General features: G+C 43.4%; 1 protein-coding gene across 1 annotated transcript in view; it reads left to right on the top strand.

Annotated features, from left to right (window-relative positions):
• The first annotated feature begins 748 nt into the window (after window positions 1-748).
• Window positions 749-12935, top strand: part of LOC107113879 (epidermal retinol dehydrogenase 2-like) — a 30960-nt gene continuing 18773 nt past the window's right edge. The window contains exons 1-3 of the mRNA XM_015415272.1: window positions 749-760; window positions 6666-7010; window positions 9920-10051. Coding sequence (XP_015270758.1) covers window positions 6690-7010; window positions 9920-10051 — 453 coding nt within the window. The 5' untranslated portion in view covers window positions 749-760; window positions 6666-6689. The remainder of the gene's footprint in view (window positions 761-6665; window positions 7011-9919; window positions 10052-12935) is intronic.

Raw genomic sequence — 12935 nt, forward strand, 5'->3', positions numbered from 1 at the left:
AGCGGCAAGCACAGCCTGCCACTGTGTGATCAGATGCAACCACGGGTGAGTGGGGTTTTTTTTTGCTGTTTGTTTCCGATGCGCTTAAATGAGGAATCAATGAATTGCATCTCCGCACTGAGGGCTCCCTATGGAGTTTGCGATGATGTGCATACTGAGAAGGGGGTGGAAACAACAGCACAGAGTTAGGATGGCCTGATCAGACCATCCCAACGCCATGAGCACACTGGGGCCCATTGCAACCTGTTTACTACCGGATTTCCCCCGGTGTCTTTTAACTCCGTTTCTGCAGTGGAGCAGAATGGGTTGCTGACGGCTGCAGGGCACTTCCCAGATGTTGTTGTCTGATCATGCCCTTTAAATCTGCTCGGCATTGGTGCCTATGGAGGGTCTAATTGTGTGTATGATCGCCATTTGAATATTGAGGATTTGAATATTGAGGATAGATTACTGGAACGTATTGAAGGACTTTATGCCAATACCTCTCTTGAGGTTAGACTAGGTATTCATGGCCAATTGTCTAGTCCTGTTGAACATCTTTCCAGAGCACAACTTTTCCTTGACTTCCTTGATTTTCCTTGATTCCTATACTTTGCTTATATCCCATACACAGGTCAGCCTTAGAAGACTGCTGAAACAGTTTAGAAGAAGAAGAGGAGAAGAGATTGGATATATACCCCACCCTTCACTACCCAAAGGAGTCTCAGAGCGGCTTACAAACTCCTTTCCCTTCCCCTCCCCACAACAGACACCCTGTGAGGTAGGTGGGGCTGAGAGAGTTCTGACAGAAACTGCTCTTTTTCAAGAACAGCTGTGCCAGAGCTATGGCTTGCTCAAGATCATCCAGCAGGTACAAGTGGAGGAGTGGGGAATCAAATCCGGTTCTCCCAGATTAGAGTCTGCGCACTTAACTACTGGCTCTTTACTGTACTCTTTACTAGCCTTTACTGTAGAAATAATTTACTACATGCAAATTATGACAAAACAAAGATCATGGTATTTAGTAAAAGAACCCATCTTCACAACTGGACAATGGATGGGATCCCATTAGAGCAGGTGACGTCTTTCAAATACCTAGGGTTAATCTTCCACAATTCTGGGTCTTAGTGAGTACACTTTGAACATGCAAAGCAGAATTTTGAAAAGATCATGTTTGGTATCCTCAGATTGTATAGAACAAGAGGAGGCTTGTTGGTGCTACCACATTTGGAAATTTACAGAACAAAGGTACTTTTCCAGTTATTATATGAAGCTCCAATCTGGGGATTTGGAAATTTGCACCCACTTGAAATTATTCAAAATAAATTCTCCCATGTTATTATTAGTCCCAAATTCAACAGTGTCAGCTGTAGTTAGATATGAGTTGTCCTTACCTCTAATATCAACTCTAGTCTTCAAAGTTGAAGACTTTGGTTGAAAGTCCTTTTCTGCCCACTTCTGAGTTTTTTAACTCTGGTTTATGATGAGATAAAATTTAACTCATGGAGGAGTCATGTATTAAATGCATTAGCCAAGCTTGGTTTCTCAGAAGAATATCTAAGAAGGCTAGGGGTTTTTTTTGCAGCCAAACAGTTAATAAAACAAAGCCTGTTGGATATGTGCTCAAGTTGATGCTGGATCATTAGGCACCCCGAGAGTAGCCTCCTTTTATAGGCAGCTTTCTCCCTATCTGTTAAATCTTCCATCTTATTTTACTGAACTATTAAATTTTGAGCATAGGAAGGCCTTTCTTAAGGCCAGATTGATATGTTACCACTAGCATTGTTAAGAGGTCATTACAACAGTATCCCATATAATGAGCAAGTCTGCTCTTGTGACCAGAGATCTGTCCATGTAGTTTTTTGGTGCCCAAGATTTGCAGTGGATTGTGAATGATATTTTGGAAACAAGATGTCCAGGACAATCTGATTGGTCCAAATTTGTAATATTCACAGACCAAAATAAATGGGTCACATTACAAATTTATTGCCTTAGTTATAAAGATCCAGTCAAAACCCTCTGATGCCAGTGTGGTCGACAGATAGTATCTTGCTCACGTTGGGTTGTTATGTGCTATTCTAGCATCAGTAGTTTGTTGTTAAACCTTGCCATTTGTTACTAAGATTCATGTTTGTTATTTATAAATTATGTTTCTATATCTTTGTAATTGATATTTTATTGTAATGTGTATTGTGATTGTTTTATGCTATGTTGTACTGTTTTTCTTAATGTTGTTTGCTATGGCTGTGAGCTAATGCAATAAATTTGACTTGCCTTGAAACTGAAAAGTCCCAGACTCTTCAGCGTCTCTTCATAGGGATTGGTTGAAAGAGGTCAGAAGATCAGCGGCTTAAGTTTTCTGCAAATGCAGTCTATTCTGCTAGGTCTCCACCCTTCCATTCCCTTACCTTCACCTTCTATGCGGTGTTACATTTATTTATTTATTTTATTATATTTATATCCTGCCCTCCCCGCGAACAAGCTCAGGGCGGCTCACAATTTAGGGCACCATGTGCAAAATATAAAAACATATAAAAACACATAAAACAAAATAAAACAACCTTATTTTACAATTAAAGTGCTCAGTGATATTAATCCTTCAATCAAATTTAGATGGCATGGTGTAGATGTAATACGAAGTCCCGGTTCAGCGGTAATCGATCTGTCACGATGCTGTGGTTTGATCTTTATAGGGCTGGCCCACTACCCCATTGTTACCAACGATAATAGTTGGTGGTAGTGGCAGTGGCGGCTCCTAATTAAAAGCCTGGCTGAAGAACTCCCATCTTGCAGGCCCTGCGGAACTTTAAAAGGTCCCACAGGGCCCTGATCTCTTCCGGGAGCTTGTTCCACCAGGTAGGAGCCACTACTGAAAAAGCCCTGGCCCTGGTTGCAGCGAGCCTGGCCTTCCTGGGGCCTGGAATCACTAGCTGATGTTGTGACCCTGACCGTAGTGCTCTCCAGGGTATGTGTGGGGAAAGGCGGTCCCTCAGGTATGCCGGATCCTAGCCATATAGGGCTTTAAAGGTAAGTACCAGCACCTTGAAGCGAATTTGGTATGCTATTAGCAGCCAGTGCAGTGTTTTCAGCACAGGCCAGATGTGCTCCTATCTCGGGAGACCCATCAGGAGCCTGGCCGTAGCATTCTGCACTAGCTGCAGTTTTCGAATTTGTGACGAGGGCAGCCCCATGTAGAGAACATTACAGTAATCTAATCTCGAGATGACCATTGCATGGATTGTTGTAGCCAGGTCATCGCGGTCGAGGAAAGGATCAGTCGAAGGTGGTAAAAGGCCAACCTGGCAGTGGCTGCCACCCGAGCCTCCATAGTTAAGGAGGGATCCAGGAGCACTCCCAGGCTCCTAACCTCTGGCGCCGGCACCAGAGGCACCCTGTCGAAGGCCAGGAGAGGGACACCGATCCCCAGACCACCCCGACTCAGGTACAGGACTTCCGTCTTCGCTGGATTTAGTTTCAGCCGGCTCAGTCTGAGCCAACCAGCCACGGCTTGCAGTGCCCAGTTCAGGTCTTCCAGACTAGAGTCTGCCTGGCCACCCAACATCAGATAGAACTGGGTGTCATCTGCATACTGATGGCACCCTAGCCCATACCTCCGGGCGATCTGGGCAAGGGGGCGCACATAGATGTTAAACAACATTGGGGAAAGCACCGCCCCCTGAGGCACACTGCATTCAAGTGGGTGTCTTTGGGACTGCTGTTCCCCTAGCGCCACCCTTTGTTCCTGACCTTGGAGAAAAGAGGCAAACCACTGTAAGGGAAGCCCCTGTATCCCCACGTTGGTGAGGCGGTGGGTCAGCAGCTGGTGGTCGACTTTGTCGAATGCAGCCGACAGGTCTAACAACAGTACTGCCACACTGCCTCGATCCAGATGCCTCTGGAGGTCGTCAGTAAGAGCGACGAGCGCTGTCTCTGTCCCATGACCCGGGCGGAAGCCAGACTGGAAGGGATCTAGGATGGAAGTGTCATCCAGAAAACCCTGTAACTGTGTCACCACCACCCTCTCAATTAGTTTGCCCAAATAAGGCAAATTGGAAACCAGCCGATAGTAGGTCAATTCGGCCGGATCCAAGGTTAGTTTTTTCAAGAGAGGGTGGACCATCGCTTCCTTGAGTGCCCCCGGGAACCGCCCCTTAGAGAGGGGTTTGTTGACAGCCTCCCTTAGGACACCTCGAAACCCCTCGTGGCCCGCTTTAACAAGCCAGGAAGGGCATGGATCAAGGTTGCATGTGGTTGGGCACACAGAGACGAGCAATCTTTCAGCTTTCTCCAGGCTGAATGGGCTAAAACAATCCAAACCCAGAATCGAAGACATGCAAGGGGCCTTGAGTTCACTTACTGTTTCAACGGGGAGGTTGCGGCAGAGCTCCAAGATTTTATCCGCGAAATAGCTCACAAATGCCTCACAGCCAATATCCAATTCCCTAGCATTTTGCCTGCCCTGTGGCAGAGCTGTTAAAGACCGAATCATTCTAAACAATTGGGCAGGGCGCAAGCTTGCAGACGCAATCGCAGTCGCATAGAATTCTCTCTTACCTGCCTTGGCTGCCATCTCATAGGAGCTCATAAACGTCCTATAAAATGCTCTCGTTGCCTCATCTCTCTAGCCGTCTCAACTCTCGCTTCATAAGCCGCAGGTCCTGGGTATACCAGGGAGCCAGCCTAGAGCAAACGCGCAGAGGGCACCAGGGAGTGATCTCATCGATGGCTGTAGAGAGTCGGCTGTGCCAGTCCTCCACAAGCTCATCCAACAAGCTGCCAGGGGGCTTCGGATCCTACAGAGCCATCTGAAGCTGTACAGGGTACATTTGGCTCCGCAGGCAAGCTAAAATCTGCTCGTCGCCTAAACAGGGTCGGGGTGGAACATACAGATGGGCCTTCAGGGCATAGTGGTCCAACCATGGTACTGCTGAAGCAGTAATCTGGTCCACTGTCATCCCAGCCGTGAAGATCAAATCGACCTGGTGCGTGGGAGTCATTACAAATTGGGAGAGTCCAAGCACCGCCATGGATGACACTAGGTCCATTGCCTGACTGGAAGCCGCGTCGTTGGCATGGACGTTGAAATCACCCAAGACCAGCAGTCTAGGGTACTCCAACGCCCAGCCTGATACGGCCTCCATCAGGGACGGCAGGCTACTGACTGGTGCGTTAGGTGGTCGGTACACCAGCCAGATTGCCAAACTCTCCTTGGCCTCCAGCACCAGGCCAACACACTCAATGCCTGTGATCTCCAGTGGCGGGAGCACCCTGAAGGAGTAAGCTTCCCGAATGAAAATAGCCCCTCTTTCCCCCCACCCCCTAGTCTGTGATTGGTGTAGGACCGAGAACCCAGGTGGGGCAAGTTGGGAGAGAGCTATGGTCTCCCCATCCCGCACCCAGGTCTCGGTCATGCACACCAGGTCTACCTTCTGATCCAGAAGGAAGTCCCAAAGGACTGTGGTCTTATTATTTATAGACCTGGCATTGCACAGCACCAATGTTGAAGGGGGGGTTATCAATTCTAGCCCCACTCCCGACAACCTTCGGGATGGGTCGCAGATTGGAAGGGCGCCGAGCCATTCTATTTCTCAGGGTCCTTCCCTTCACTCTTTGCCTGGACCCACCGCTGTACTTTCCCCTTCCCAAGAGCACCGGAATCTGTTGCCCAAGCATCACCGCACCAGCCAGTCTTCGCAATAGCCTCAGACCGCTGATGGGCTAGCTAAATGAGCTGATCTTCCTATGTGAGCGCTAAGAGCAGCTGCCGCTCCTGGTGCAGATGAAACCAAATTATCTACCTGTCTTCTATATAAAATTAACCTCTACTGATTGTTGTATAATTATTCAAACTCGCAGCAATCATTAACTAATGAAGCCCGAGACAGCCTATCCTAAACCACTAATAATATACAGGTTACTACCAAATTCTTCAGCCTAGCAACCTAGCAACCAAATCACACAGTACTCAATAATTTACCATCCTTTTAGCAGGGCGGTATCCTAGCCGGCTAAAACCTCTCAACCTTCTCCCCAAGTTGTCTCCTTTCAGTCGGCTATTCTGCTTCCAATCTCTCTCCCCCCCCCAAATTATTGCATGCCCCTTAGGGCTTCGTTCTTTCTGGCTCCACGTCTGCAGGGAAAGGAGGGGGAACCGCAGCATCTGGATTGTGCTGCATGCTTTTGGGCTGAAGCCGTAAAAACTTAAGATCTACACTGCAAGAACCTTTTTCACTGTGTATTCAGGAAGTCAGCTTTATTATTTTGTGTGCTTGAACCCTTCACTGGAACAATATTGTTCTTAAATCTTTTGCTTTACTTTCTTCACAATAAAACCTATTTTAGCTTTATGGTGGCATTGCTGTGAGTTCACTGGTCCAAACCCAGGGCAAGCTTGGTTATGTTATCAACCGAGGGACTTATTCCAGGGTCTCAGGTTCAAGACACCAGAACAGTTTTCTCAGGACAGGTCTAGGCAGCTTTGACAGCATATTATAGTATAGATGTCAAAATGATATGAATTGCACAATATATTGCTTATCTTATACTGGGTTATGCTAGACTGCACTGTATCAAATTTGTATTTTATTTCACCTGGCTACCCACATGCCTTGATCACAAGCTCATTTAAACCCTAAGTCTTTAAACTTGACATTTGTTGTTAACTGAGTCTAACTCTCTTTGCACAGCTGTTTGGAAGAATCTTCTGTAAGATGAACTTCTTCCTGGAAACACTCCTTGTCATTGTGAAGTTACTCTATCTGACTCTGGAGTCTCTGTTATTACTATTTATCCCTGTACGGAAGAAGAGTGTTGCTGGTGAAATAGTGCTTATAACAGGATCTGGAAGTGGAATTGGAAGGCTTATGGCTTTAAAATTCTCCAAGCTTGGAGCCACTTTGGTTCTGTGGGATATTAATCAAGACGGGAACAAAGAGACGGCCAGACTGTTGAAAGAAAATGGAAGTGTGAGAGTGCATGACTACACGTGTGACTGTAGCAAGAAGCAGGAGATCTATCGAGTGGCAGATCAGGTAATTCTTGATTACAGGTGGTCTTTCATATTTATCATCTGTCTTGCCTAGTTTATTATCACTTTCAGGCATGCTGCTGCAGCATATTGGTAACTCAGTGGGTGAAAATGTAATACGTACAGTTTCCTACAAAGTTGTGCTTTGCCCTGGTCAGTATGATGCTATCAGCCTTTTACTGACTTCAGATGCTGAAAAAAATCAGTCTCTTGCATCCCTGAGGTCTTTTATATGCCATGACAGGACATGATGGGACTTTAATGGCTCAGTACTTCCTTTTTCTTATTATTTGTGTATTTTTGGCGGTGTCCCACATGTGGTTGCCTCCTTAGAATTCACCAGACTGTGGTATGTAAATACTGGAAGCAAAGACATTACAAATGCAGATGTAACTGCATCTTTGGGGTTGTGTTCAGGTGCCTTTTTCGGATAGGGAATGGGCTTGACCATCTGATATCAATATTTTGCACGACTGTGGTATGTAAATACTGGAAGCAAAGACATTACAAATGCAGATGTAACTGCATCTTGGGGTTGTGTTCAGGAGCCTTTTTCGGATAGGGAATGGGCTTGACCATCTGATATCAATATTTTGCACTTGGATTTTTTTTTAGCCATCCATCTAATATTAGTCTGAAATAGCATTTTCTTTTTTAAAATAGAAAACTCACACTAAGCCCTCCCATGATAAGTGATCCCCCTGTAATGAGCGATACAGAACTATTTGTGAAGTTGATTGCTCCCACCATCAGGCCAGGAATTTCCATTCCTTTCCAAAAGCATGAATTGGGTGTGTGAAAATGCACAATATAAGTGTATTTACAGGTCAGGAATGGGATCACATGTTGAGGAAGGTTGTTTGGGGTAGTGTTCCTGTGGTAAGCATCACCTGCTCTGGCCTTATTTACTCAGTTGTTGTCCTTCTCGTCACATGCAGTTTTACATTAAGCACCTTATCAATTCTGAACATAGTCTAAAATATTCAAAAAATGTTAACAGTAAAGCAACATGCCAAAGGTCTTAAAACAAAATCTTCCAATAAATCTCAATAGAATGTCCTCACTTTGCCCTGTATGAGGTACTGATTCAAATTTTGTTTTATCCACAGTGTTTGCAAATCTCTGTATTCTTTTTTTTTCCTCTGTATTCTTCTTTTTTTTACTGTATGCTATAAAATTCAGTCACAAACAGTTTGGATCAAAATGCTTCAGACTTCAGCATTGATAACCAATTTGCAAAGCAAGTTCCAAAGCTGATGATGCTGTCTCTGGGGAACTTCAGAAAGGAAAGGGTGACCCAGTCATTTAATTGATAATGCTAGGAGAAGGTTATCCTGTATGTATGCACCTGTGCTGTCCCCTGACAAACAATACAAAACTATTATTAAAATGAGCTCAGATTGCAGAGAGGAAACTCAGTTGTTCCAGTCATGATAACTGCAAGGGGAAAATTGCAAATGGCAGCAGCAGAGCCCTATGTTAGAGCACAGGTCATTATCCTAAAAAGTGGGTAGGGATGCCTATTAAAGCAGACAAACATTGAGTCTGAGGAAGTGTACTGAACTCCCTTTGCATGCCCCCACCAGGCACTATCTTCCAGTGGGGCCCTAGGACCTTTTATCACAAAAGTGGCTGGGGGAAGGGTGTGTGTGAACAAAAAGCAATGGGGCAATCTTCCACTTCCCCACCCTTCCCCGCACAATCTCGGTTTCTACAAATGTTTTGTTCAGATACCTGGATCTGTTGTTGCTGGCCTGTAAGAAGTGTTTTATCAATGTAGAGAATTTCTTTGTATGTTCTAGTGCAGTGGTGGCGAACCTATGGCACGGGTGCCAGAGGTGGCACTCAGAGCCCTCTCTGTGGGCACGCGTGCCATCGCCCCAGCCAGGCCCAGACCATCATTAAAGTGTCGAATTCTCTGCCAAATAATTTTAAGTAAATGAAAGCATTTGGGATTGCTTTCCTTACTTTGTTTGGATCATCCTAAGTTAATATATGAGTTGTTTTTTCTAAAGTAAAACCTCAGTATTCAGGTTAAATTGCCGTGTTGGCACTTTGCGATAAATAAGTGGGTTTTGGGTCGCAGATTGGGCACTCGGTCTCAAAAACGTTCGCCATCATTGTTCTAGTAGTGCCTTGCTTCTGTACATCAGTTTGTCACAAGCCCAGGAGTGCTGTGTGGCTTAGCCATGCCTGCTGCCTGCAGATGCTTCCTTGTCCACTTAAGTGGCAGAAGCAAATCCACATGTACATTCTTTTACAAAACCATTGGCAGTTGCCAAATTCTTTTCTCATTCGATTAAGATTAAAAATCATTAAATTTTTACATTATGGTGACACATGTACTAAATAAATTTCCTTCTTTTTTTTAGTCTTAGTGCGATACTGTTCAGTGCCAAAATCGCTGTAAGAGCAGTATCGTTAAAATAAAGTAAAACCTTTATGTGAGAAATGGTAAGACAGCTTTATACTGCTACTCACAAAGATGCCCTATAGGCTATAAATTTGCTAACTCAAAATATGAGTAATTATAAGTACATGACAGTATTGCTGTCTTCAGTATTTTAAGGGGTCACTATTTATTCTTTCATTCATTGGATTTTTTAATTGCCGCTCATCCAAAGGGTCTTGCGGCGACTTACAACTTTAAAACCTTATAATAAGGTAAAAAAAGCATAAAAACAAATAACAAATATATTACTGCAGTTCATGTACTAAAATGTGATAAATGCTGGACTGTCTTATGCAAAATGATACATTGAGAACAATCCCTTAATGTGAAGACATGTAAAACCCATTGTTTGCAGAGTCCAGTTATGGAGATAATTGTTGCGCTTCTTGAGGGTATAATTCTAAGTAAGCACTCTTGTCACAGCTCAGAATGTACTGACTGCTTGTTGGGTTTTGTTACAGGTTAAAAAGGAAGTCGGTGATGTTAGTATCCTAATTAACAATGCTGGAATTGTAACTGGGAAGAGATTCCTTGATTCTCCAGACTCACTGATAGAGAAGAGTATGGACGTGAACACAATGGCAAACATCTGGGTAACAGACATATGATAAAATTTGAATCTGAGTTGAGTTTTCTGCTATCAAGCTTTGGAGGGGTGCCTACTGATGTTTCTGAGGCTGGAGCGTTCCACCCCCACTGTTGCCCTGGAGTTTTTTAAGCAGTTTAATTGACCAGCGCCAGTTTGTCTGCAAAGTGTAGCCATCCATGAACTGCCCCAAAACTTCATGAATGTTCATGATGGAAGAGACACTACAAACATAGCTTCCCAAACCACGAATGGGCCAAACTTTATGATGAACTTTAGTTCGATAGCCGGTTGGTGCTCATCCCTATTAGAGATTAGAAGCTTCTGATCTCTAACTTCTCAGTGTCCCAGCCAGCTTGAGTCACAGCAGTTGGGGGGGGGGGATGGATCTGAAGCCCACTACTAGCTGATCCTCTGATATGTTGAGAGCCCCCCCCCCAAAGCCCTTTACTGTTTCCTAGCAAATCTTGTCAACAACAAAGTTTCCAGGGCTGGGAGATCAAGCAGATTCTCGCTAATCTTGAGAAACGTCTTCTAACAAGGACAGAGCAATATTTCCAAGGAGGGGGATCAGAGGTTAGCCTTCCAGCTTATTACTGGTTCAGCTGAGAGTCAGCTTCTGAACAGTCCTGTTCAGCAGCTGTTCACTTTGTTCTGCTGGAGCTAAACAAAACTATGTTTAGGTTGTAGTGTGATCATGAGCACTGAACATGGTATATGTTGTTGAACAGCTGTTGAACAGGCTCACTGCACAGTTCACAGTTGATGCTAGATTCTATGATGACAGTCTCCTAACAGCCTTAACAGATCATTAGGGCTCTCAAAGAACAGAAATGTGAAATTGCTGGAATAAAACAAAAACATTCAGCACTGTTAAAAACTCATTTGCTTTCTAGAAAAGTGCAAGTAGACTATTCTAGGATCCAAGGGAGCTGGACAATTTGATTGATCAGTCTATTTCTGCCCCAAATAGATAAGCAGAAACAGAGTTGAATTTAGGCGCAAGCTAAGCAAATGACAGTTTATGGCCTCATGTTATGAGGGGCCTCAAAATACAAATGAAATTACTAAATTGCGCCTTTTTTAATGCTGTAGGGCATCTTAACTGCTTAAAGTCTCATCATTTCTTAATCCAGTCCTAAGTAGAAAGCATTATTAAAACTGCTAGAGTCATGTACATGCAATAGGAAGCGCTGAGGAGTAAGACTCAGAATGGTCTCTGCAAAGGAAACCTCATTAGAATTTTTGTTGGAGTCTACAAACATGTAGATTGGGGTGGACTAGCAGATTTTACAGAATTCCAAAAACTTTTGACAGAGTCTTCCACTAAAAGCTTCTGACTAAACTTAGTGGAAATGAGAAAGTGAATGGGTCTTCTTAAGGAGGATAAGATTTTAAAGGGTGGAGGTCGGAAAAAGGCATGTCCATATTGAATCTTAGGATGAGAACACAGCTTCTAGAGTTGACTGAAGCAAAGTTGCTTCATTTGAGGGCATTTATTTCAGAGCAGAGAATGTGTATTCAGACTACTTCCATTTAGAATGCATTTCTGTTTTCATCTTATTTTCTGTACAACTATAGAATATCACAGCCATTTCCATGTTACTTGAGAGCCCGAGGACCAAAACAGACATGACAAAGATCTTGGATCTTTGTCCATCTGTAAAAAGTTAATTAGTTACACGGTCATAATTTGAATTGGGGACTTGCAGGAAGGGAAGGGGGGAAATTTAACCCTTCACCCTCTGCTTGGTTTGGTAAAATGAATCTGGGCTTTTTGTGCTGTTAGCTTTTTGAAGAGGGAAAATGTTTGGTTGAAAAAGCCACACGTCTTTCCTTTAAAACTGTACAGGCAGCTGGTTTCAGTTTGCAAAACTGATTGAGACTCCCTCTCCCCCTTCTTGCATGGCCTCAATCCAAATCATAGCTAAATGTGTGATTTACTTTTTACACTCTGAAAGACACTTGTGATTTCTGTCAGACATGTTTTGGCCCTAATACTGCTAAGCCGGAGAAGCTTTTTGTTTCAGTGGGACAAAGAAGGGTTAGTGTTAGGGAGTTATACTTAAAAGGGTTAGGGAGTTATACTTAAAAGGTTCGCTAGGAATTGCTGAGTAAGTTCCCAATGGAGAACTAATGTAGTAAGAGATGTTTAAAATAAGGCATGCCATGTTCTTCATACTTCATAAGACTTCTTCCAAAGTGCTTATTTTTTGTTTTTGAAAACTAGCAAACGTTTGTTGATGTTAAAAATATGTATTTTTCCACTACCCAGAAGTAGAAAGTGGACTCTACTATTTAGGAAGGATGATGGAAAGTTCTCAGAAGAATTTCTTCTTTCAAGAACTTCAGGCCACTGTTGCTGGTGCTGATGTTGCAGTCAAAGATGAAATTCTTGGTTAGAGTCTGCACTAGAGATCTGAAAAAGAGCTTATGCCTTCTGTTTTTGGTGATGGTGACCCCCAGTGGCCATTTATAATATTAAGGAAAAGCTAGAAATATAGAGATGGCGTATACCACTTCAAAAGCATGTACTTACTATGTATGTGCATCATAAAATAATAAGGGAGGAGAATAAGAAAATAATATGGCAAATCATAGTAACAAACATTTGCAATCTTTCTCAATAATCCTCTACAAGAAAAGACTGAAATATTTGTTCAAAAACTCTTCCTTGTCAGAATCGCTACAGTATATAATATTTATTCATTTCATTTATACCTCACTTTTCTCCTCAACTGGGATATAATTTTCTTATATAATTCTCCATTTTATCCTCACAACAGCCTTGTGAGGTAGAGTAGGCTGAAACACTATGACTGGTCTAACATCACTCAGTGAGCTTTCATGGCAGAATGAAGATTTGAACCTAGTTCTCCCTGATCCTAGTC

This window comes from Gekko japonicus, unplaced genomic scaffold (genome assembly GCF_001447785.1).
Source record: "Gekko japonicus isolate JY-2015 unplaced genomic scaffold, Gekko_japonicus_V1.1 scaffold382, whole genome shotgun sequence".
Lineage (NCBI taxonomy): Eukaryota > Metazoa > Chordata > Lepidosauria > Squamata > Gekkonidae > Gekko > Gekko japonicus.